General features: G+C 36.2%; 1 protein-coding gene across 1 annotated transcript; it reads right to left on the minus strand.

The window, feature by feature from the left end:
• Nucleotides 1–578: 578 nt before the first annotated feature.
• polr3a (polymerase (RNA) III (DNA directed) polypeptide A) lies at nt 579–24,982 on the minus strand. Its single transcript, XM_032574770.1, has 30 exons — nt 24,791–24,982; nt 23,709–23,844; nt 23,031–23,168; nt 22,297–22,623; nt 21,936–22,175; nt 20,532–20,694; nt 20,011–20,147; nt 19,813–19,916; nt 19,586–19,727; nt 18,565–18,705; nt 17,603–17,672; nt 17,200–17,327; nt 16,985–17,123; nt 16,345–16,509; nt 15,447–15,619; nt 14,796–14,907; nt 12,673–12,791; nt 12,004–12,141; nt 11,548–11,718; nt 10,370–10,483; nt 8,328–8,414; nt 8,152–8,234; nt 7,069–7,239; nt 6,627–6,720; nt 6,380–6,472; nt 4,758–4,922; nt 3,960–4,124; nt 1,941–2,072; nt 1,540–1,672; nt 579–1,453 (listed from the first exon to the last, which is right to left on the minus strand). Exons 1-30 carry the CDS (start codon nt 24,832–24,834, stop codon nt 1,305–1,307), a joined length of 4,173 nt encoding a protein of 1,390 aa, XP_032430661.1. The 5' UTR covers nt 24,835–24,982; the 3' UTR covers nt 579–1,304.

The raw sequence follows: 24,982 nt of genomic DNA on the forward strand, positions 1-24,982 counted from the left end.
AGGAAACTGCCAGAAAGCAGGTGTTCATACAACTTTTGATGGGAACATTTTCTGTTCCCGTGGGCAAACTGCACCACACTGAGTGGAAACTCAGTAGAAGTGGAGGAAAACATAAAAATTCTCTGCATGACTCATTTGTCTTGATTTTAATCAGCGGGTCAATTTGACCCAGAATAGTATACATGTCTCAAGTTCAATTATAAAGATCACCCATTGAAAAAAATATCAAAATGCAATAAAAAAAAAATTATATTTACAAAAGATCAATTTCAAGGAAATGATTGGTTTTTGTGTCTAGGTTCTTTTCAGTGGACATAAAAAATGTAAATTCCATTTTTTATGTCCAAATGAGTAAATAAGTAGGTTGTCGTCAATGATTCTTTATTTGTGAGAAATAAAAAAAACATCATTGCACAAATATTGATTGAAATGGTTAGTATTGGAGTTAATAATCAGATACAAAAATGTTTTGGAGGAATTTTTTGGTTTCTGACACTATTGCATGATTAAACACTCCACAGGTCAAATTGACCCGAGAACATTATTGCTGTACCTCAGAAACGACCATAACAGGAGGGTTAAATGTTTGTTTTGTTTCTATTGTGACTTGCTGCTCCACATAAATAAAGATCCGATCTGATTAGTTTGGCCACATTGCTAAAACAAATATTTAATTATGAAACAGTTTGCACCCACAATAAAGGGAAAACAATTTTTTCATCTTTAATTTTAGAATCTTATATTTATTATGACTATTGTTGAACGTTTCTCCATACATACACATACTTTTCAGTAGCTTGAGACTAAATAAACAGTCAAATAAAAGCTGCAGTGAGATTTAAGAATTTAAACGGAGAAAACTGAACTCAAATACGACTCTTTGTTTCTTCATGATTAGAGAGGTAACAACTCAAACTGCGACACCGTCTTTCCAATGCATTTCTACCATCAATAATTCAGAGGTTTGTTTCCACACTCTGAGAACAATAGGTTATATAATAGAACATCATTTAGCAGAAAAAGGGAAAAACTGCTTTTCTATTTGTTTTGTAGATCAAAAACAAAAATAAAAAATATTACCATTTATCACTTGCTGACAAGTTTGAAAAGCAGCAGTCTTACAGTCATGACATCAGGCAGCAACCTGATGCCTAAAAAAAAGACAATATTATTCTTTGTCAGATGCTTTAAAAAAAAGAAATCAAACTCACAGCAGGCACTTGTAGTAAGGCATTCATACGGTCTCTCTGGAGAAGGTATGAATACCTAAGCTTCAAACTTTCATGCTGTTTCTTTTGTTGTTGCTACGTGAACAGAGGTATATGAAAGTCAGCGTTATCAAAGAGGAGCGGCCTGGTGACGGGAGTGGGATTCTTGTCAGCCTTGTGTAGGAGTTTAAACAATCCCGTTCCGATATTCATTGGAATTCCCATAATGATGCACTCAGACACACCTGCAATGAGAACATGGGAATCTTTTAATAACTGGATAAATCACACAAAATAGGTCAAATTACCTGTTATAAACACAAAAGTTTACCGCAGACAGAGTCTTTTTGTCCAAAGTAGGCGGCGTCAAAGAGGTGGTCGGCTGTTTTCTCAAACGAAGCCAGCATGAGAACACTCTCCTTCATTTTGGCTAGTCCAAACCTGGTGATTCCTAGGATCTCCCCCTTTCATACAACATCATACAGAAAGGGAAATATGTTAAGTGAAACACTTAATAGGACACATCGACTATAACCAGAAACCTAGGATTTTATGTAATAGATGGACACAAGCACTACAATTGTGAAGTGGACGGAATAGAAAACAAAAATCTGAAAAGTGTGGAGTGTGTTTATATTCAACCCCCTTTCATCTCATACCCCAACATAAAATCCTGGGCAACCTAACACCTTCAGAGGGCACATAATCTCAGGCGCCATGTTTTCTAAGTACCTTGTAGGACATGAGATCTGCCAGAAGCATGACGTGACGGCGATCAATGCTCATGCCGTGGTTCACCATGGTGTACTGAATCTCATTAATGATGGTGGATCTTGCAGCCTCAATACCCAAAGTCCTTTCAACCTAGATGAAACATCAAAACACAATCATTTATCATTTAGTTCATTTTAAAATTAATCCTATTCCCTGTATCTTAGTAACCACCAACACCAACCCACCAAAAATATCTGGCTGCTCAAAGGTAAACACTCAGCAGAAGTTGCATTTAGATGAAACAGAAACTAATCAGGAGCCTTCTGAAAACTATAACTAGATAATTGGCCACCAAACTGCACAGACACGGTTTAATACTGAGCGCAGCAGTAAGCATTGCTTGTTTTCTTTTTTTGTTGATGTTTTTTTCAGCTCCCTGTGGACTATTATTGTCTTTAAATCACAAACAGAAAGCTCAGATCATGGACAAGCCTTTTGATGTCAGGCAGCAGGGAGCATAAATAGAAAGTGGACTTGCCTTAAAAAGGCAGATGGAAATTCCATCAAATTGGTTAAATATAAAATAAATACCAGTTTTTATTATAATTGGGGAATGATATCACAACAGAAACTAAAGGAAATTTGAAAATTAAAAATATGGCAGAATCAAAACAAGCTGAAATAGAATAGAATACTCACATCTTTAATGTGAGATCATTTAGAGACCTAATAAATGATTAGGTAAATTATTATTTATTTATTAGATCCTGCAGCTACTCAGCAAAAATACTGTTAATGAATGCAGACATGTACATTTGCATGGTAGTGCAGTTGGTAGCACTGCTGATTTGCAGCAAAAATGTCCCGGATTCTGAATGAGGCTTGCATGTTCCTGTGCATACATAGGTTCTCTCTGGGTACTCCAGCTTCCTCCCACAGTTCAACAGCATGAAAGTTAAAACTGGGGAGTCTGAATTGTTCACAGGTGCATGGTTGTTAGTCATTTGTGTCTTGATGTTCCCATGTGATGGAGATTCTCACTAACAGCCAAAGTTGCTTGAGTATGGAAAAAAATAATTACAAAAGTGAAATTATTGTCATGATTACTAAAATTTTAATATAAATGGTTTTATTATTATTTTTATGAATTTCTTTTTTTTTTCTTAATGCTAGGCTTAATAATGTAGTCCTTTTTAAATATTTAAAAAAATATTTGCAAGACTCTAATTTAATAAATATCACTGAAAAAACAAGTGTTTCAGTATGACAGAATATTCAGGATTCATATCAGTAACATGCCTCAAATATATTCCGTAGACCTTTCCGCCTACTTGTTTCAGTCTTTTTTAGCATTTTGCCCCTAGAGAAATCACTTTAGACCTGCCTCCTCTGCTGTGTGTTAATTAGTTTTAGAAACGGGCAATAAACCAACAACAATTCATCTAAAAACACATGAAGCTTTATCATTCAATATCACACAAATTGCTAAAGATTTTCAATACTCGCATCACATCTAACTTTTACAAAGAATTTTTGCTTGGAGAGTTATTTTTAAGTGAAGGGAAGTTTTTCCAAAGAAGATGATGTGAATGCAAGACAGGGAAAAGTTGCAGAAGCCAGTAAAAGTGAAAAATATAGCATAAGACCATCAGTATTATTCAGAGTGAGTTTATAACTGGCTTAATATTGAAATGTTGTATGATTGACTAAATGTTAGAAACATTTAGGCTGTAAGGCTCCAAGTTTTTCATTACAGCATTTTTAACCAGGTCAAACAGAGTATAAGATTCATTTAGTACAGCTTTTTCTCTGTGTAAAAGGCTGCTTTTCAAAAGCTGTGAATGAGACTAAAATCATCAATCAGAACAATTCCAAAGCTGCATAATAGAGCACAAAAATCTGTACTGATACAAAAAGAGAAAACAATCATTTAATTAATCGCAGTTCTAATCAGTAATTTTCTGCCATTTAAACTGTGTAATATATGCAGAATGACTGCTGAAACAATTTCAACATGAATCCCCTCTTCACACGTACCTCATATGTGTTGTTTGAGGTGGTCCGGCTCCCGTTGACACCATGCGTTGCCATGACAGCTCTCATGTTGTCGCCTTCAACCAGGAGTTTGTATTTGTTCTTTCCGCTTTGTTCATCGATATGAATGACGGCTCGGGCAACTTCAGGTATCCCCTGAACCACCACCTTAAAGGGGAACACGAAGCGAGACTTGGATTTATTTGTAACTAATGACTCTTGACTTCATTTTTACCTTAATCGAAGTTAACTATAACGCTTTATTTCCTTCCACTGCTAGAGAATCTCAGATGTGAAACACTAAAGTTGTTTTCAGTAGATGGATATTTTGGTATTTTAAAAAAATCTTTTTTATTTGCCTAATGTGATATTCAAAATTTCTAATTTGAATATTATAAATACAATTAGAAATTTTGAAATGAATATAATTTGAAAATTATGTTTTATTAGCTGTAGGCCACAATGATGCATTAATAAAACGCAAAATTGATCTGCATGTTTTTGATCTATGTAAACTCATAGATTCAAAACACACAGTAAAAAGGTTCACATAGTATATAGGAATATTAATGGAAAGTTTGATGGAAGGAAAAACTATGGTAGGAAAAAAGCTTTACAAGGAACATCGACTCTTGTTACTTAAAAGGCTTTTCAAAACTATCTAGAAGTAAATAAAAAAACATACACAGACAGGACACAGTCCCAGTTTCCTCAGGAGCTTCACCAGAAAGGCTGGCCTTATAGAAAGGTTAATATTAAAGGACCTAAAAAAGTAAGTTTTGTTTATTCAGCTATTTTTACCTTTGGAAGTTCTTCTTTTAATGACTGCAGAACATAGTACATGGAGCTTTTGTTGTTCTCCCGTGGCGACACGCAGACCACCGCCTCACCGTGCACGGCGATGTCGCTGGGCTTCACTCGCAGCTTCGACATGCATATCGAGTACCGCACCGTTTCTGCATTCACCTGGTGGAAAAACATCTCTGCTAAATGAGCTACAGGCAATCAGGCATGACAAAAGCCTGAAGTTTTCTCAGAGCAATAAGCGTGAAACATGTTAAGACAGAGCTGTGAAACAAAAAGATTTCACAGATGAACAAACTGAACAGCGAAGAGTTTGTCTACTTGAAGTTACTGAAAATATATTATCATCTGTAAAGAACTTCATTTACAATGACACTTGTTAAAGTACAATATCTCTTAATATTTTCAACAGACCAATGCCATGTTTTTATTATTGAACATATTTATTAAAATGACAAGAGGAAAAAAAGATAATTGATATTAACTCGTAACCAAACCAGGACAGGAAAAATGACAGCATGAGTGTGGGTCATTCTTTGCCTTTTTCTTTAATTTAAAAGACTAGCTTATAAAAGTTCTATTAGAAAAGAAGGTGCCTGACCAATAAAACATTTAAAAACCAAAATTAAAGTAAATCCTAAAAACATACAGGCAACTAGTGCAGAATGCACAACTTGTGGGTAATGTGCTCAGTTTGCCTCTTTCTTGTTAGCAGACGTGCAGCAGTGACGGTGTGTGTCCAGCACAGAGCATAGAAAGATGCAGTAGTCCAGTCTAAAGCTAATAACAGCATGCATCAGCCTTTAAACGTGATGCTTGGTTAATTTTGCTAATTAATCCTAAATGATAGACTGAACTTTCGCACTGACCTCTGCAGTTAATTTAAAACCAGTCTAAAAAAATGTGTGCTCCTAGATTACTGATAGCAGTGCAGTTACAAGAAACCAAAGGACCAACAGAACTGCTGCTTTTTAAAAGTTAGATTTTCCAAACCCAACAATTTTTCTGTCTTATTTTCATTCAAATGTGAAAAGTTCATCTAAATCCAAATATTGTCATTTACCAGATTCTGTACAGACTTATTTCCATTTTCTCCCAACAATGACACAGGACACATGTTTTTCCAGTTACACTGACTCCGTCTGACTTTCTGAGCCCAGTTGAAGATCCCAGTTTTGATTTTCAGAGCTTTCTAAGCTGTAGTCACCAGTGCCCACAGACTGGAACTATATTCCTAAGCCTTAGATCTATGGACACAAACATCATTTATTCAACATTTTCTTCTGTGTTATATTTATTTTTTACATCTTCTACTATAACTGTTCTTCTATAGATGTTCTGGTCTTATTTTAACAAGTAAAATATAAAACTTATTCTAATATAAGTTAATTCTAATCAATTAACACCGTTTTTCACTGCTCATGATAACATTTCTTAGAACATCTCAAACATTACAAAGTGACAAAAAAGAAAATGAAAAACCCGTTAGCATGCAAATACTTATGCACAGCAGTACTCATTGTAACTGAAAGGGAAATATGAATTATTGAGCACTGCTGCGGAAGATGGGATTCGTTTCACAAATGCAGTGGGATAGAAAAAGGAGAAACGAGCTGTACCTCCAACCGCAGCAGCCTTATTCTCTCTAGAGACAGCTTCACCAGGATGAAGCAGTCATCTGGGAGGAAAACCTCTTCAATGTACTCTGAAATCTGTCGAGGAGTACAAAAAAAAAAGTGGATTTAATTCAGTTCGGCACTTGAAATTGTTCATGTTTCACATTGTGACACTTTTGTGTTCACTGGTGATCCATTGGTCAATTTCGACAGCACAATAGCTCCCCTTTAGAAGATTAAGAAAGATTACCTCGCCCAGAAGCGTTTTCTCAATTCTCCCCTTCACCAGCCGGGCAAAGTCTGCGTCGTCTTCCACATCCAAGTGAGCCGTGATAATAGGGGTGCTGCATAGTGAGAGGAGAACTCTCAATTGCTTATTCAAAACAAATTAGGGGCCTGTTTACTACTGTGATACAGAAGAACATTGAATAGCTCATTTTACCTAATACTCTGAATCAGGTGCTAAAGCTGTAGACTTGAGAAACTTTTCAACAGGTTAGGATGACTCTTTAAAACACACACCTCTAGCCACTTAAATTGTAGTTATAACTAAACTCTTGCTCAATCTGGCAGCCATAAATTACAGCCCATTTCCAAAAATGCACCATTTCAAAGAAAAGCGCCACCTTTGAAAAACACTTTCTCCGCTAAAACGACACGGACGATATTGAATTTTCTCTGTAATTACTTACCTTATATTCTTGGAAGCATTAATAATTTCTTTGATGCGAGGCACTCCCAGAGTGATATTCATCGACGCCACACCAGCAAAGTGAAAGGTTTTCAGTGTCATCTGAGTGCCTGGCTCTCCAATGCTCTGGGCACAGAGCGCTCCAACTGCTGAACCTGGCTCCATTTGAGCTCTTTACCAAGAAATAAACGTAGTAATCAGTCTCTCAGCAAAGAAAGCAAAATTGGAAGCATAAAATTCTATGTTACAACATAAGATTAATAAGGATCACGAGAGAAGGAAAGAAGTTGTTATTTACCTCTATGAAATTGGTATTCTACTGTATAGTATTTGCAAAAGTATAAATAACCACATTACTGCAATATTAACATTAATAAAAATGCAGGTAATTTCAGCCCCAAGTCAGTTTCATTATAGCTTCTGGATCCAAAAACCAGATTGCCAATTCCAAATAAGCTATTTTTACACACACACAAAAAAATCTCTGCAGAGGAAGAAATCACACATCGAGTAAATGCAAAATGTTTCTCTCTTATTTATTTATTTATTTAGGAACTACAGCAAATACTTACTGGCACAAACATTTGTCCTTTTCTCAAATGGGAGATATATTTACAACTTAATTGCTAACAGTTATGTCTTGTAAAATCCCACATGTCGTCACATGAGAGTGTCACGTTTTACTGACGTTCTTACAGCAATGAGATTAGGTGGGCCAATTGTGGAATCAAGTAGTCAATGAGAATAACTAGAACAGCTTTAGAGGTGCATCATTTTGTAATTTTGCTTACAACATGACAAACTGTTTAAATAGTTTAAGAGGTATGAATACTTTTGGAAGGAATAATCAAACATTGCTGAAAAATAGGCAAGAAAGATCATTCAAAACCAAACATTTAGATATTAAAGACGCCAACACTTAAACACAGTTTTCCAAATGATGTTGACAGATGTTGCATTGGCTTCTGTATTGCTGAATGTAACTATTCTAGTACAAAATGGCATCGCTCATCATATGCCAGATATATCACAAAGCATTTAGAATAGGGACTCAATAAAATTAAACCACCATGAGTTTTTGTACCTCATATACTTGTCTCTGCAGATTCCTAAAAACTTCTCTAGTTGGGTTGGAGTAATTCGGTCCAACTGATAAAGAACCTTTGGCTGTAGGGAATAAATAGTTTAAAGACATATTTATAAGAAAGATTAGATCTAATGCAGCCATGAGCACACTAAATTTTCTAAAATTGTCAATACCTCAGTAGTTCCGTTATCATTGATGCCATACTTGTCCCTGGTCTTCTTGATTCTCTCTGACATGGTCTTTATAAATTTCTTTATCTCCTGAAAGAAAAGAATGACACAAAATCAAAAGGCCATTAATGAACATTCTTTTGACTGAGATGACTGCCTGTTTGTGTGATATGCAATATGTTTCATTGTCATGCAAAAGTTAGACACTGCAGTAAACCTGTTAGAAATTAATTGAACAGATTACAAAACCTCACTGAAAAATCTAAGCAATGAAGACAGCATTCAGATATTTGAGTCAGTCTAAATGACAAAGATCAGAGTAATTTTAATAGTCACATTGTTATTTGATATATTCAAGACACAAATCTTGCTGGCACACCATTCTGGATTTAGTACAACAATCCAACATGCATGGTCACAGTACCTCCAGGTACTTCTCTGCGCCAGTCTCTGTTAATTCCTTCACAATAGGGGTGAAAGTTTGATATTACAACCGGCAAAGTGTTTAACAGGCAAGTCAATACTACTTTGTATTTCTACTTTACAACTAACCACTATGTTGTTTTCAATTATATTTAACCCCAGAAAATACATTGGAATTTGTGGTTGTATCTAAAACAATGTTGAGAAGTTCAAGCGGTACATACAAATAAGCAAGTATACGGTAGATGCTTAATACACCGAATATATCTAACTCATTTTTACATTTCCAAATAAAAGTGTAGCACAAGCAAACTAACTATGCCCAATAAAACAACTTGGTTACAATACAGAACATCAACAGCAAGGTCAAACCAATTTCCAAACATCTTTTGCTTCCACAAAAAACAACAAGGTCATAGTAGTTAACTGAAATCAAAATGTAAATGTAACTCGAGTCACAGGTCCATTAAGAGATTTAACAGGGGGAAAAAAAACCCTGCAAGTTATTTTTTTTATCCCAGTTTTAGATGATAGATAACATAGGTAGCGTTCTAAATAATTAGAAAAATCCCAAAAAAGGCATAAAAACAGGAGATCAAAAACAGTAAGATCAAAAACAACAGTGATGAAAGAACAGGGAGGCTGAAAGAGTCACAAAACTATAAAAGTCAACGAAACTATAGAAGACCGCCTCTCTGTTTGGTGGAGCGAACAGATCCAGTCCCTGTTTTCCTTGAAATAAAAATGTTGAAGCTCTTTCTAATTATATATTAGAAAACAGAATAGCAAATACTTTTGATATTTTCATTGGGCTTCATGACATTTCTTACTCATGAATGCTAGGTGTCACAGCGAGTGTCAAAGTAGCTTACTGATCTTTAGCTCTGGAAAGTAAACTCTAACTTTAGCCTAGACAAATTACATAAACTCTTTTCAGGTTTTCTTGGCTTGTTAGGCTATAACACTGTAGTTTGTAGAAGAAAGGTCAATCTGCTTCTGGTGGAAAAAGTATACTCCTCCTACCCAAGATATAAATGTGGGTTTACAACATTTATCCAATTTCTAGCTCACATTGTTGTTTATGTGACCCTGTTAAAGCAGCTGGATGTGCTCTGGTTTCAGGTACAGTAGAGTTATCCGAGTAAAAAAACTCAAGTTCTTTCACACTGCAGACCTGTGGAGTCAAGGCAGGAGTTTTTCAATCTGGTGATTGCAACTTGTTTGAACACCTGAAAATGTTGGTTTTATATGTAAAAGAACAAAATTCTTCATTCAGTCTCCATGTGAACTCAATCAATAAGCCATAAAATGTCGGTCAGCTGACATGTAAAATAAAGAATGTGCTCCATAACGGTTCCACTTGTTATTAAAAATGTAAAATTGTTTATAATTTTGAAAGAGGTCATTGCACAAATAGAAGGGCAACAGCACCATCATTTTACAGAACAAAAACTGTCTGAAAGCTACAATAGTAAGCACATTTGTTGGTGAAATAAGCAAACAGCTTTAAAATTTGTAAACTGGTCAACAATTAATTGTATAAAATGCTAAAGCATGTTTTTTCCTAGGCAGATAAAATAAAAAACAGATTTACAACAGTGATACGCTTGGCCAATTCTTACCTCCAAGAAGCTGTCTCTGCAGCACAAAAAGTCCGCCTTTTTCATGATGCTGTCAGCAGTGAGGACGAGCTCATTCTGACTGAGGGCAGGCTCATTTGGGCAAGTGTAGACCGCCTGGAGAGAACAAAGAATCAGAAGCAATCATTCGCACAATCAGTAGTCACTGGCAGAGAGACAGTAACCCTCCGGATGAATGGTTCACATGCATGCTCCATCATTTACTGCATTACATTAGTGTTTAACAGTCTAAATGACTATCATTTTTTAAACATTTCTGAATAACTTTACAGTTATTATTATGGACTCAATACAGCTACCTGCATTCCAAGTTAAGAATGTTGCTATCAAGGCATTTTAAATGGAAAGTGGATCTGCCTTTTGAAATGAGCCCATCCATTATGTTGATTGGTCAAATGTTAAAAACGAGAGCCTATTTCCAAGTTAAATATCTTTTATTATTTTGCTGCTCAAGAAAATCTGGGATTTGTGGGACATGTTTTTCTTGTTACAAGCCAAATGATCAATTGCATCAAAACTGGAAGTAAATTCTACTGTTCTATAATCCATATTATGAATTATGACTTAATCTTATATTATTAATGCTTCCAGTGCCATTATAATAATTCAGGTCGAGGAAGAGGGGGAAAATGATATACCACAATCCTCAAATAAGAAAATCCTCCAAATCCCCTAAGGTGGATGTTGAAACTTTGAACATTTGACCAATATATTCATAAATGCACTCATTCAGAAAATTTGTGCTGAATGAAAGATAAAGATTCAATACAGAAGGTAGTTTGATCATAACAATTACACAGTAAATTACAAGGACAGCCTTCCTTAAGCAGCTAAAGTGGTAGAGGTTTGGACCAGATCAAACTGAATCTCACTTTAGTTTAGATTTCCCAATTTATCTTTCGGATCAAACCACTGCCTGGAAAATAGATTTAGTTTTTCTAATTATCTTAACAGTGGGTCTGTTTATTAAACTAAGAATAATAATTACTAAATTACTGTGTGGCAGCAGAAACAACTGGAATCTAGGAAGGGCCTTAAGCTAAACAAATACTTTTAGTGTATTTTGGTGGTCTACCCCAAGATGTGTGACAGGTAAGACAAGGAGAACAAAAAGAAAAGAACGTATCGCTAGCAATCTGTTTACTTTGGTCTTAGCTCACCCTAATATTGTCCAGAACTCTCTTAAACTCCAGCGGCTCATCCTTTCCTTCCATTGCAGCCGGATCCAGGCCATCGCCCCCATAAATGAATTGGATGATGTCACCTGTGGAGCTGCGCACCGTCAGGTCATACTGAGAGCACAAATCCTCAAGGGACTTCACCAGACGCCTCTGTCAAACCAAACGTCCATCAAAGTTACCAATAAGAATCGTTCAAGTTAGCATATCATTAGAGCTACTGCTAATTTTTAATTATGAAAAATGGTCCATGAATAAAAATAATCAATCAATTGACTGACAGTCAATATATAACAGCAATTGTTGGCCACTTTACAGTTTGTTTGCATTGAAGTTGCAGTTTGAGGACAAGCTGATCCATGTTCTGCAGACATACAGGTTTACTCAATTCCCAGTATAATTCGGTTCTCAGTTACCATATGGCTCCATCAGCATTACCTGCATGTATCCAGTCTCTGCCGTTTTGACAGCAGTATCCACCAGACCCTCTCGACCGGCCATGGTGTGAAAGAAGAACTCAGTGGGCGTCAGACCAGAATAGAAGCTGTCGGCCACAAAACCCTTGGCAGCAGGCAGCTGGAGGTGAAATTATTATCGAATCATTAAGCAAGCTTTCAAATGTTCTAAAAATGTCCTTGAAAGCATTGCACTTATCTAGATTTTATCCAGTTTTCTCCTGCGGTTCAATCTATAATCACTTTCAACACATGAATGGGGACAAACCAATAGAATGTGGGGCAAGACATTATGACAAGGACTACTGAAAATAAGTTAGTGTAGTTTATAAGCATCACAGTAACAAGACAATAATAATTTTTACAAAATTGTTACCCTTGTGTCTAACGCTACATTGGTGATGCTTTGGATAATATTTCTGATGCATTTAGTTACTTTCTTTCGTTGTTTTATCAATTTTACTTATCTATATGACCATTGGGCTGTTTAATTTCTTTTTTGTTATGTGGAAGGGATTTATAATTAAAATATGTTAGGAATAAAGGTTGAACATCACATGAATCTTCTGCTTACTGGGTTGTTTGCAACCCCAGTATTAACAGTGGTGAATAAACAACAAATGAATAGAGACAGAAGAATGAAAGAGCTTACTTTTGAGTGTTTTTCAAAGTGAGGCAAGGAGCGGTTTTCAAAACCATCCGGGACTCGAGAGCCACTTATAGCCTGCTGACCCACACAGGCAATCATCTGGGAGATATTAATGAAGGATCCTGAATGCAAGCAAAACAAAAGGATCAGACAGTAAACGGAGCATGCAGGCCAAAACATATTAAATGTAGGAAATAGCAGTTCTAGAAGTTTCACATTTACTATCCATTGTAGCTAACTTTTACTACAGTGACTGTCAAGTCCTAAAACAACAAGAAAAAGAAAGCCACAATATAAATAAAAGTATGGTCATAAACATTGATGTGGATTTTGTCTCCAGACAGAAACGTTTACAAAGAAATAAAGTTCCAGATACATAGTAAAAAGATGAAAGAAAACATATTTCATTTATATCGCTGATATTTTAGACCTATAATTGTAAGAAACTGCAACTGTAATTAGACTTCTTTTCTTCCTTTCAGACCTCCATTGTCTAGAAGAATTTTTTCTTTTGGTGTGTAAAAATGTAAGCACTTCTTTCATGGTGTTAAAGCATCAAGTCTCCTCTGAAAAAAAATTAGCAAGATCACTCTATCTAATTGTACTGAGCTGCCACAGAGAGGCTGCACTGAGGTCAGGGTGTCACTTATCTGAATTTCGGATGTAATCACTTAGAAACAATTTCCTGATGTTGTCTAAAAGCTTGCTGGACTACCAAAGCTTATGCTGCACATCTTTTTCCAGCTAACTCAATCAGCAACAACAACTATTCCTACAGTTCAACCTTATAAAATTAAATTAGATAGGATGGGATGAAGAGACAGTCATGGGAAAGAAAGGCAGGAATAAGGCAAAGGGTGCTATTAATACTAACCCATAATTGCTGCAAGTCCTTCAAAGTAAGGACAAGGACTCCCGAATAACCTCTTAGTAATTCTGGCAGAAGAAGTTTTGTATTTGGAATGTGCTCACAAAACGTTGAGTTACTTAACGTAGTCCCTCGTTCTTTGATAACAGAACTGTTCTTCTGAACAGATATAGTCATCAGAGGGCCGTATAGGAGCACCATCTTAGAATCTCTATAGAGCTTAGATCCTATGTAACATTTTAAAATTCACAACAGGGCATTAGACAGTAGCATCTGACATTACAGGGTAAAGTTTGGAATGTTTGTGAATGCTGCCAGAAATTTTTATACAAAAAAGTTTGCAAAGTTGCATTTGAACGAATGAAAACTAATGAAAGAGATTTATGCAGAGCAGAGATGAGTCACCATTGTGCAGCACCATGTTAGGTGAAGACAAACAGCATATAAGCAAATAAATCTTATATAAATTGTTAAGCATAATGCGAAAGATGTGATGATTTAAACAGCCACAGGACCTCATGAATCAGGGAGTCACTGAATCAACTATAAACTTATCTGCACATCAAATATTCAGCTCTGGAAAAAATTAAGAGACTACTGCACTGAACCCCATTGAAAACCTCCTGGTTATTCCACCAAATATTAATTTCTGAACTCCTCTGGAGTTAAAACAATAGAATTGTTGTTTCTAAATGAATAAGAACTTGTTTCCTTTGCATTATTTGAGGTCTGAAAGCACTGCATCTTTTTTTGTTATTTTGACCATTTCTCAGTTTCTGTAAATAAATACTAAATTTTGCTTGGAATTTCGGAGACATGTTGTCAACAGTTCATAGAGCAAAAGAACAATGTTCATTTTACTCAAACATATACCTATAAAAAGTAACATCAGAAAAACTGATAATTTTAAGTGGTGTCTTCATTTTTTTCCAAAGCTGTATGTATCACAACTAAATTATGGCTTAAAAAAAGAGACAAAAACATTAATACACAGTTGCATTCAGCATATTGTATGATTATCAGCTGGTTTTATCTGCTATTCAATGTTGCATCTATAGAAAATGCCTTTTTTTAAAGCACCTGAAAGTTTTTGTTCTTCTTGTATCTTAGCCTCTCTACCTTCCTTTTGCTATTTTTTTTACCTAGAAATCTTAGAAAGACATACTGATCAAGCTCACCCTTTTTGTGTTTCTTTTCTGTGATAACTACCAATTAAGAACGGAAGGGTAATCCTAGAATAGTTTTCAGGCAGGCTTACCTTTGGAACCACAGAGAGCCATAATGAGGGGGCTGTTACTCTTATCAAGCTCCCTCAGACAGGCACTGCCAGCTCGGTCTCTGATCACAGAAAGCTCTCTCAAGATGAGAGCCTGTCGAAAAAGCAAAACAAAACATGTTGGTGAACATCACAAAACGACAGGATCTTTTTCATCCTATACATACAAGCTAAGCTATTTTCAGCTATTTGTATCAGTGTCGAGTATGTACATTAATTTACTGATTTAATGTCAAAGATGTAAAGCCCTTGCTTATTGCTGTTCTGCGTGACTTTGAATTAAACTGATATGTTTTTAAGGTAAAAAAGGCAAGTTAAAACTTTTACATTTTGTTAGTGGAGTAAGTTCTGTTAGGAACATTGACGAATAAGCGGCCATTATAAGACTGAAAAAATTGCTTAATGAGTGGCTTCTATTTTTAAAGATTGTTAAATGATTCCTGTAGGGTCACATCAGCATGTGATCACCGCTGCTGTAAAAAGACTTTTTAAACATTTATAATAATCACTCAAATTTCTGCTAGAGGCTAGTTTGAATGTCCTGTTTTGTTGGAAATCAGAAAATTCAGTAACACTCCCAATGAGACACCATCAAAATGTTAGTGAGGAGGAGTCCGGGTGTAATAAGCCCACCTCCAGGGTCTCCTCTGCTGAGCACCCGGGCTGCTGCTGCAGCTTCCCTGTCTGCAGAGCTTCGATGTATTCATCACACTTCCTGTAGCCGTCATCCAGCAGGTCCTGTTTGGCTTTCAACAAACCCGTCCCAGGAGTCACATCACCGATTCCTATAGAGAAGCCTCTGTTGGCTGAAAATTGAATGAGAAAGAACTACATTCAAAACCACATTCAAGTGATATTTTCAAATTTCTTGTCAACTTTAAACATTTTTTAACTCTAAAACACGACGGGCCGCTGGATGAATGACTACCCTAGCACCCAACCACTGGGCTTAGCAGGTTTTCTGGGGGAAATCTTGGAAATTTAAATGCGAGTTACGGATGCATAATAGCTTACTTAATATATTTTCAACCACACTTTACCTTCTGCCCAGCTTGTCATTAAAAACGCTTACTAAAAGCACTCTATTTTACAATGACCCTTTGTGGCTTACCCTACTTGTGGAGTCACCCTCAAAAAAAAAAAAAAGTTTAAAACCATGTTTAAAAAGAAAAAGTGTAAAGCAATAACTTGGGAAGCATTTTCCAGTTTGTGGTTCTCATTTTAAAGATCAGTTTAAGAAGCTGAAAATGTGGAAATCAAAGAAAATGAGATAAATATTTAACTATTGTTTCAATCCACACACCCTTCTCTTCAAAGGTTTCAAATTACAAAATGTCTCAATATCAACATTATAATATATCTTTTTTAAAGAAAGCTCCCAAAAAACTAGCCTACCTGTTTGAGAGAAATTTCCGTAATTTAGAGATTTTTGTTTGTTTTTAGGAATATTTACGTTGTATGTTTTGGTGTACACTGAACATTTACAAAGTTTTAGTGACCAAATTTTAGGCAAACACTGTGGACCACCTACAGAGATAGACCGGAGCGAGTCTTGCCAGGCGGGACATGGCGTTGGCAGCCTCCAGCTGTCCCCAGTCTCTGAGCAAAATGTAGAAAATGTTGTTCTTTGAGCCGGATCCCAGGGTGCCCTTATCCAAGCTTCCACACATCAGCTCACTGTTGTGAATCACCACAACTGAAGGTGTGCGACAAAAAATGCAGGTACAGAGATGAAGCCATTAGATCCAGAAGAGAAATGCCAACAAGGTCAATAGAACAATGTGATGTTTCCCTCTGGACAGCTGATGCTGTTTCAGCAATAAAATATGAGAGATAGTCACTCAATGAATAGTGTGAAAAAAATTATCTTTTCCTTAAGAGAGAGCATTTTGTGAAATTAAATATTTTGGTTAGAAAAACAAGTCATTCGAACTTTTTGTGATTTCTCACTATACTTATCCAAATTTGAAAGTATTTTACTATTGATTTTATATTCCAAAACAAAGCAAAAATAATGAACATTGTGTATCATTTTTCTCCCATGATCCTATTATAAGCTACTTTGGGATTGCTGATCACATAAAATCAAAGTACAGGCACATTCTGTGAATAAAAAGTAATAATCTAAGAAAGAAAGTAAAAACCATTCAAACTTTTAATGTGAAACTCACAAGAGTCGTTGTGACAGAGATCCTCTCCTTTGCCGCAGTACTGTTTGCCTTTGGTCCGCAAGTTTGCATTGACAGGACAATCTTTACTTGGCTTCAAAATGACACTGAAAATCTGTTTACCTGTCCACAAAGCAATTGGCTGATGGAAACACAACAGCATATTAGCGGTCTAAGGAAACAGGGTTGCGTGACAAGAGACACTGTGGTTGCACTACCTTTATTATAGCAGGGCGAGGGAGAGAGATCCTGATTTTTTCATCTTTTCCCACCAGTATTGATGCAACGATCTGGCAGGCTTTCGATCTATCAAAAAAGGTGTCCTTCAGCGTCAACAGGTACGCACCTTAGAAGATAAAATATGTTGAAAAGTTAGCGCCGGTGAAACATAGCTACTTCTCAAAACTGCTTTACTGCTCCCTTGACAAGCAAAAAATTGACACTTTAAACAACATAAACATGTATTTTTAAACATTAGGCAAACTGTGAGAATTTCTAACATTTGTTGATGAAGAATTTTATTTTTTCATTCCAAGTTACAGATTTTGAAGCATCGTATTAGGAAAAAACCAAACAAACCACTGTCATCTGTTCATGCCTACAACACCTCTCTGCACCCACCTGTCAGGAAGTCTTGAATAGCAGCAATCAGAGGTTCGCCATTTCTTGGTGTGACAAGGTTAGCTTTAGTCTACAAGACAAGACAAATAACTGTGAATTCCTTACAAGAAAACTTGCTGAAGGCAACGTCTCATTATTGGATTTCAACTAAATTATTGGATTTCAAGTGATTTATTAGCAAGGAAATTTTTCAAGGAACCCAACAATCTAAATAACCACATTTCCTCCAAAAACCAAATGGAGCATTTCTATTATACCATAGAAATGCTGTTATGGCTCATCACAAAAACATTAGACTTAAGAAATATTGAGGTATTAAATAGATGTAAAAAGCGCCAACTTTAAGATGACAAAATATTACTTTAAAAAAAAGAATAAAAGTAGATCTTGCTTCAGTCATGAGAGCATCTTCATTCATGAGTGAATGAAGGAATTAAATAAGGAACACATTGGGTTTAATATTATTGTTGAATATGACAATGACTATAGAATTTGTCATTATTACTCCAGCTTTTCATTTTCCACTGTCACATTACCCCCCCTGCTCTAAGCATTAGCATCTCACTAAGATCTCAAACTAGGTGTGGAAACATAAAACAGTTAAAACACTGTCAAAACTGTCAAAGTGGTCACAACTGGTCAAAAATAATATTGGGAAGTCAAGTCTGAATGCATGGCACCATAAATACTGTAGTCCAAAATCTTATTGAGACAAACATCTGCAGTGTTCAAAAGACCTAAAAACTTAGAACATAAAAATAAAAAATGCTGAGGATTTGAATTTTTGATCAATTAGCATGAGATCAAAAACATTATATGTAAGTATGATTTGAAAAAGTACAAAAACAAAAGAAAAAAAAAGTTGGGTTTTTTTTTAGGGTTTTTTTTTTTACACATTTTTACTTTGGGCGGCAATAATTGTGTAGGGTGCTAATCTACTTCAATAATGTGATGACACAAACCCCCATCAGGACCAGGGCTTCAGCTTTGGCTTCTTCAGTCTGAGGCAGGTGGAGATTCATTTCATCTCCATCAAAGTCAGCATTGTACGGCGTGCACACACACTCGTTAAACCGAAATGTCCTGTGTGGTTTGACTTTAGCCTGCGAGGTTGAAAAAGAAATGATTCATAAGCAAAAGAAATAAAATCAGTATTCTACTCTTTGACTTTGCAACATTAAATCACCAACAGGAGACAAAAGACACCACTGGAATTCACACAATAACCATAATTACCTATGTTCCTCCAATCAGCCATAGCTCTTTGTAGAGACTTCATGCCTCATTAGTGCATCATAGAAAAGTATTAATGTGGTGGGTGATGTAAAGTGCCTGAGCATTAATTTGCTTACATTCTTTTCTGCCTTTTGTTCATATATGCAAAAAAAAATGTTTCAGCTGTGACTTCTGATCAAAATTAAAAATGAAAGATAATAGTTCATTAAAATTGCACATGATAATTGCAAAAGAGGTAACATGCAGGAGCAGATTAACTTCGTAATGTAGGCAGTCAATAGCTGACCTTCATATTAATCATTTTTAATACTTAAAAAGTCTTTACAAATGATGAATAGCCCTCACAAATATGGTTTCCATTAGACTGGTCCTTGTAACAATCAGTCCTAAATATAGTGTCTCTTCCCCAGACAAAGCTGCGGTAATGCTACTGCAACAGATCCATTTTCAACTCCTGGAGTTGTTCTTTCCCACTAAACCTCTAAGCTTGCTCAGGAGAGACTGCTGCTGCTGCATAAAGTAAAAGTCAACACAATCTAGACCTCCCTGGGTAGAAAAAACTTTTAAAATGGCATTGCCATCAATATTCAGTTGAAGAGTGAACTGGACTAACGCTCAGTTAAATTTGGTCCTAAAACGATTCTAATCCTTATGAAAAATACCAGTTTGTCAGGTAAAGTGCCTTTTGACAACTAAACTAAAGTTATGAAGAGCTTAAAAGTATTTTTTGTCAAAGACCCAACTTACTATGTGAGCCATAATACTGAGTTTGTGCAGAGAAGGCTGTCGATTGAAGAGGACAATGTCTCCATCAATCAGATGTCTTTCCACCACATCACCAATCCTCAGCTCCTGAGCTATCTTTTCACGGTTCCCGTATTTCAAAAATCTAATGAAGAAAGATGAAGATGTTTGCTCTGAGATAAGCTTTATACATGCTGCTTTTAATCTGAGGAAAAAGCAACTAAACTTACCTTTTTATCTGTGTGTGACGAGTCTGGATAAAGTTGGCTCCGGGGTGAACTTCTGGGCCGTTACGAACAAGTTTCCTCATTAGTTCCAGATTGGCTTTGTTAACCTTGAGATAGAGTCAAAGGCAGATACTTCAATTTACACTCTGACTTTATGTAGGCTGTGTAATGAATTTCCTAAACTTATAAAGAACACCTTACCTTCTCTGGATATGTCAGGATTTTAGCCACGTGAACAGGGACAGCAACCTCATCAATCCTTAGGTTTGGATCAGGGGAAATGACAGTTCTTCCAGAAAAGTCCACTCTTTTTCCTGAGAGGTTTCCTCTGAATCGACCTGAATCATTAAAGTAAAATTAGTCAAATTAAAAGAAATTATTTAAAAGCGTAATACCATAAAAGTGCCAAAACAGTACTAATTGTGCAAAGATTTGAGATAATCTTTATATGTTATTGAACTGCTGCTTGATCTCAAAATGTCTCAGTAAGTATGATTCGGACTCAATATTGTCACTCAAAAAAGTAAAAAGGAAAGAAGGAATGAAAAAAGGAAAGAAGGCAGGAAGAAAAAAAGAAATACATGAAGGTGGATGGATGATTATTTGCTTATTTAACAAACAGAAAATGCCAAACTTTTGTTTTGAAAGACTTGATTGACATTAGACGTTACGAGCGGGAGGAATTTGACTAAAAGAGAGAATGCTTTCTCCATTAACTGTACCTTGTTTGCCCTTTAGTCTTTGCACAAAGCCTCTGGTCCACTTTTTAGGTGCCATGTTGAGGGGAATGCCAGAAAGTTCACTGTTGATGTAAAGGGCACACTGTAGCTGCAGGAAGTCCCAATCCTCCATTATCATCTGGGTTTTTGCTCCAGTCATTCGATGCTAAAGGTAAAGGGCATGATAAAGTAGACGGTTCCAAGGAAAAATAAGACTTATTACATTAAGACGATCTGTAGAACTGTAATGTTTTTAAATTAAGGAATCAGAGACTCTCTACAGAAGATAATGACAGTTAAAACTTGCAGAACAGCTAATTTGACAAATTACGCAGACTAGTGACCTAATTATGCAGGAGTAAAAGCCAAGTCTCATCAATGAACCCCTGTAGATAAAAACACTTCTATTGACTGAAATGTAATTTCTATTCCAAGTGCAATGACGCTACGCTTTGAAAAAACTATTAACATCAGACATAATAGCTGATCCATCTCAGTTCAGTCTTCATAATTTAAATAATTATTTACAATCTTCACACAAGGGTCTAAAGCTGCCTGCTAAAAAACAAGACAAACATATTTCTGTTCTATAGTGAAGGTTTAACATATGCAGTGTGTCTTTTAGCTAATTGGATTCACAAATTTCAACATTCAACCCCGTTCAAACCTTAAATTATGAGAGAATGTTAAATACCAGTGTTGCAATTGACAATCTGCAATCTTTGAGGAGGGGTAAACCAGACATTGAACCAGGCATGGATTTAGAGCATATTATCTGGCAAAATTCTATAACATTCTATAGCACCTTTATAACAGCAGCTGTAAAACATCTCAGGCAAAAAGGAAAAATAGCAAAATAAGGACATCTGGCCTGTGAAGGAATAACATATTATAAACTGATGAATTTCTGTCATGTTAACATGAGAAAGTTCTAGAACTCTTCTTTCAGAGACCCCAGGGCGTATAAGTGAAGAAAGACACATTCCTTTCATTTTTAAGATACTTTTTTTTTTAAAAGGTTTTATTGGCTCTAGTGGCCTTTATTTGATAGTTAATTAACAGGAAAGTGGGTAATGAGAGAAGGGGGAAGACATGTGGCAAAGGTCGTCAGGCCGGGAATCGAACCTGCGACAGCAGCGTCGAGGACTAAGGCCTCCTTATGTGGGTTGTGCTCAACCCCTGCGCCACCACAGCACATCCCCTGTCCTTTCATTTTTGGTACACAATTTTGTATTTTTATTTTTCAAAACAATTAAATAAAATGTTTTGGTTTACCGAATAGATTTCTGATAAAATACTTCAAAGTTTGTTGGATTCATTAGGACTGTGACAGAACGTCAACAGGTACAGATACATTTGCAAAGAACTATATTTCAGTTGATGACAGTTTCACTGATTAATACCAACCTTTTTGATGACATCATTTAGGAAGATTATCTCTGTCAGCTTCATGGTCAGATCGTCCTCATTGGTACCCGACTTCAGATCGCTGACCACTGACGGTCGGATGCAGAGAGGCGGCACAAGCAGACGGGTGATAATGAGATCTGCAGGTTTCCCCGCCTCTGGATTCATCAACAGTAGAGGGATGTCTTCTGCAGGAATTCTCCGAAACAGATTGAGAACAACCAGAGGGTTCAAATTTTCCTGTAAAAATGAATGCGATTCAAAGTGAACCAGTCTCCAATGGAGGGAAAAAAAACGCTAACACTCTTTAGTATACATGTATCTATGTATTTCTGTTTATTTGAACAGTTTTGAACCTTACCTGTGCTCTTGGCAATAAAGGCTCCATTAGTTTGTTGTGCTCAATGGCAATATCAAAGGACTGCAGAAAATCAGACACGAAGGGCTCCACCACCTTTTTGGTTGTTTTATACTTCTCATGGATGATCTTAAGCAAGCCACACTTTTTCACAGATCCATTGAAAGCGCCACAGTTCAAGCAAATTGTCCTTTTGCGGCATTTATCAGAGATCTTCTTCTTCAGGCCTCTTTTCTGCAGGTAGGCCAAGTTTGGCCGTTTCAAGTAATCCATGAACTGCTGCCTGTCCTCTTTGGTCAGCATTATACTCGAACATGTCTTGCAAATCATCTGCACACAGAACATTTAATTATATTTGAACATTGAATTACCCTTGGAATCAGTCACAAAAATGCCTCAATGAGGAAAGACAGGATGACAGATTCAGATGTCTAAACATTTAAAAACACACAACATTTAAGTTGTATGAATACATTTAGGAGAAGGAAAAATGATTTTAAGATCAGAGAATTTATTTAGAACTTCATTTATTATCTTGTTACACTCTAGTGACATCTAGAGTACTACTCTAGATGTCACTCTAGATCTAGAGTGACATCTAGAGTGTTCACTCTAGTGACATCTACAGGACATACAGAGAAATTAAAGAATATTTCAGGCAGGATTAATAGCTTTCACTGATCATGCTGATGATCAGATGTTCCTTTTTAAATAAAAAGGAAATCACGATTTCTTACCTGCAAAATCCCAATAATTGCTTTGAAGTAGCCAACATGAAAGCAGGGCAGCTCCAAATCCAGGTAGCCATAATGTCCTAAACAATCGGCCAGATTTTTCCCACATGTCAGACATGGTCTGTCTTTCTCACTGGTTCCCTACAGGAAACATTATGTATCTCATGAAAAATTAGCAAACAATATTAATGTGCAAAATCCTGTAAAATGTTATACTTCCATTGTTAACTTCACCTCCATTTTCTAAGCTTTAACATTCTGCATTTGTATGCATATAGAGTTGAAAGTATTTAGTCTTAAGGCATATTCTGAAGGAAACTATTAGTATGAAAGTAAGGAGTGTAGGAAGTAGGGAGAACAAAAGTAAAGGACTGGTCTGGTTGATCTGTACAAGGACACAAAGAGGAAGGAAAGAAGGATTTTTCTATCCTATTACTTTCTTTTCCCAAAATTATCCAGACATTTCCAAACCTTTACAGACTGCATATGCTGTATAAAGTACATAAACTTTGGCTGCTTGAGCACCTTTATACATGTGGACAGCTAACCTGAGCAGTTTTTTTGTGAGCATAACTGGATTTAATAAATGGAATAACTTGTGATTTATACTTGCACAGAATCCCTCTTGACATAACTTAAAACGATTAATTAAAAAACAAATGACAGCATTGTGGTCCATACCATTCGGTGGTCCAACACTCCATAAGGCAAAGGAGTGCGTTTGTTATCTTGGCTGTACAGATTTTTACTGACCACCTGGATGTGGGCCTGCTTTCGCATCTGTTCTGCAGATTTCATCCCAAAGCAGATGTGGCTTCTGTAAAAAAGCACAAAGAGTCCAGATAAAGGCTGAAACATACACATTTCAGTGTGAACTATTCAAACCAATAGTTGCTACATTCAATAATATCAATGTCATATTAATTCTGGGCTGTAGAGATGTTTCTGACACTTTCGTTTGACCGACTGTCACCATCATGCTGAGGGTCAGATTTGCTACTTTGCACATATTAGATACCATGATGAAGATGAACATCTACCTCCAAGTCATTCAACTTATTCTGAGCTCAACAGGTAAGACAGCTCAAACTTCAATAAAACTGGGACAATGACCGTAAGCAACATTAAAACTCACCAAGAACCAACCATTTTAAATATTGGCTAACATATTCTGGTGGAAAGCGCGGGTGAATATTCACCCAGAATTATATCAGAAGCTAACAAGTGTGTGAATTCTCTGCAACTTGCTTAGAGACCTTTAACCAAATACAAGTGGTGTTGTTTGTCAATATTTGAGCCTGTAACTACAAAATAAGCCCTCTGTGGGTTACAGAAAATCCACAATAATTTCAAATATATTCCTAGTCATTACAATTCATTGCCGACTGTTGCATCTCATTCAACTGAAAAAGAACGATCCATACGCATTATTAACAGCTCTTGATGAGCAATATTCATAACGGAAACTCAAAGCAGTATTATCGAGAAATTAGATCATAAAATTAACAAATAAAACGCGAATATAAAGGTTAATGTTGCACAAATACGTTACAATATGCCTGCAAAAACACTCAAAGTTGCCTCGTCAACACCAAATACAATGGCAATAAATTATTGTAAGTACTACTAATTATCAGATACGTTAATCAAGACACACTAAGCCTAATTTGTTCTTTAATCTTTTAAATATATTGGCAATAACTGCAACACTTCAACTAACTGCGGCTATCAGACTGAGCTAACAGGCTAGCAGTCTCACTCACATTTTCTTCGCCACATCTGTCTCTCTGAATTGTTCCTTCACCATTTTGATAGCTATTGCTACACAACCTTTCGCACAAGTAATTAAACTGTTAATCTATCCTTATTCCGACATGTTGCCACGCTATCTTTACATGCTGTGAACAAACTAGCAACAAGCCCAGCAATGTGTTGGTAGCATGAGGCACATTGGT

The sequence above is a fragment of the Xiphophorus hellerii genome, chromosome 10 (genome assembly GCF_003331165.1).
Source record: "Xiphophorus hellerii strain 12219 chromosome 10, Xiphophorus_hellerii-4.1, whole genome shotgun sequence".
In the NCBI taxonomy this organism is placed as follows: Eukaryota; Metazoa; Chordata; class Actinopteri; order Cyprinodontiformes; family Poeciliidae; genus Xiphophorus; species Xiphophorus hellerii.

Bases quoted from the DNA above. Each gene is read 5' to 3' on its own strand.
- polr3a (XM_032574770.1), bottom strand. From the start codon at position 24,834: ATGGTGAAGGAACAATTCAGAGAGACAGATGTGGCGAAGAAAAT. The intron at 23,169-23,708 runs GTATGGACCACA...TGTTTCCTGTAG, and splicing joins GAGTGTTGGACCACCGAATG to GGAACCAGTGAGAAAGACAG. The intron at 18,706-19,585 runs GTAAGTTGGGTC...TCAACCTCGCAG, and splicing joins TCAGTATTATGGCTCACATA to GCTAAAGTCAAACCACACAG.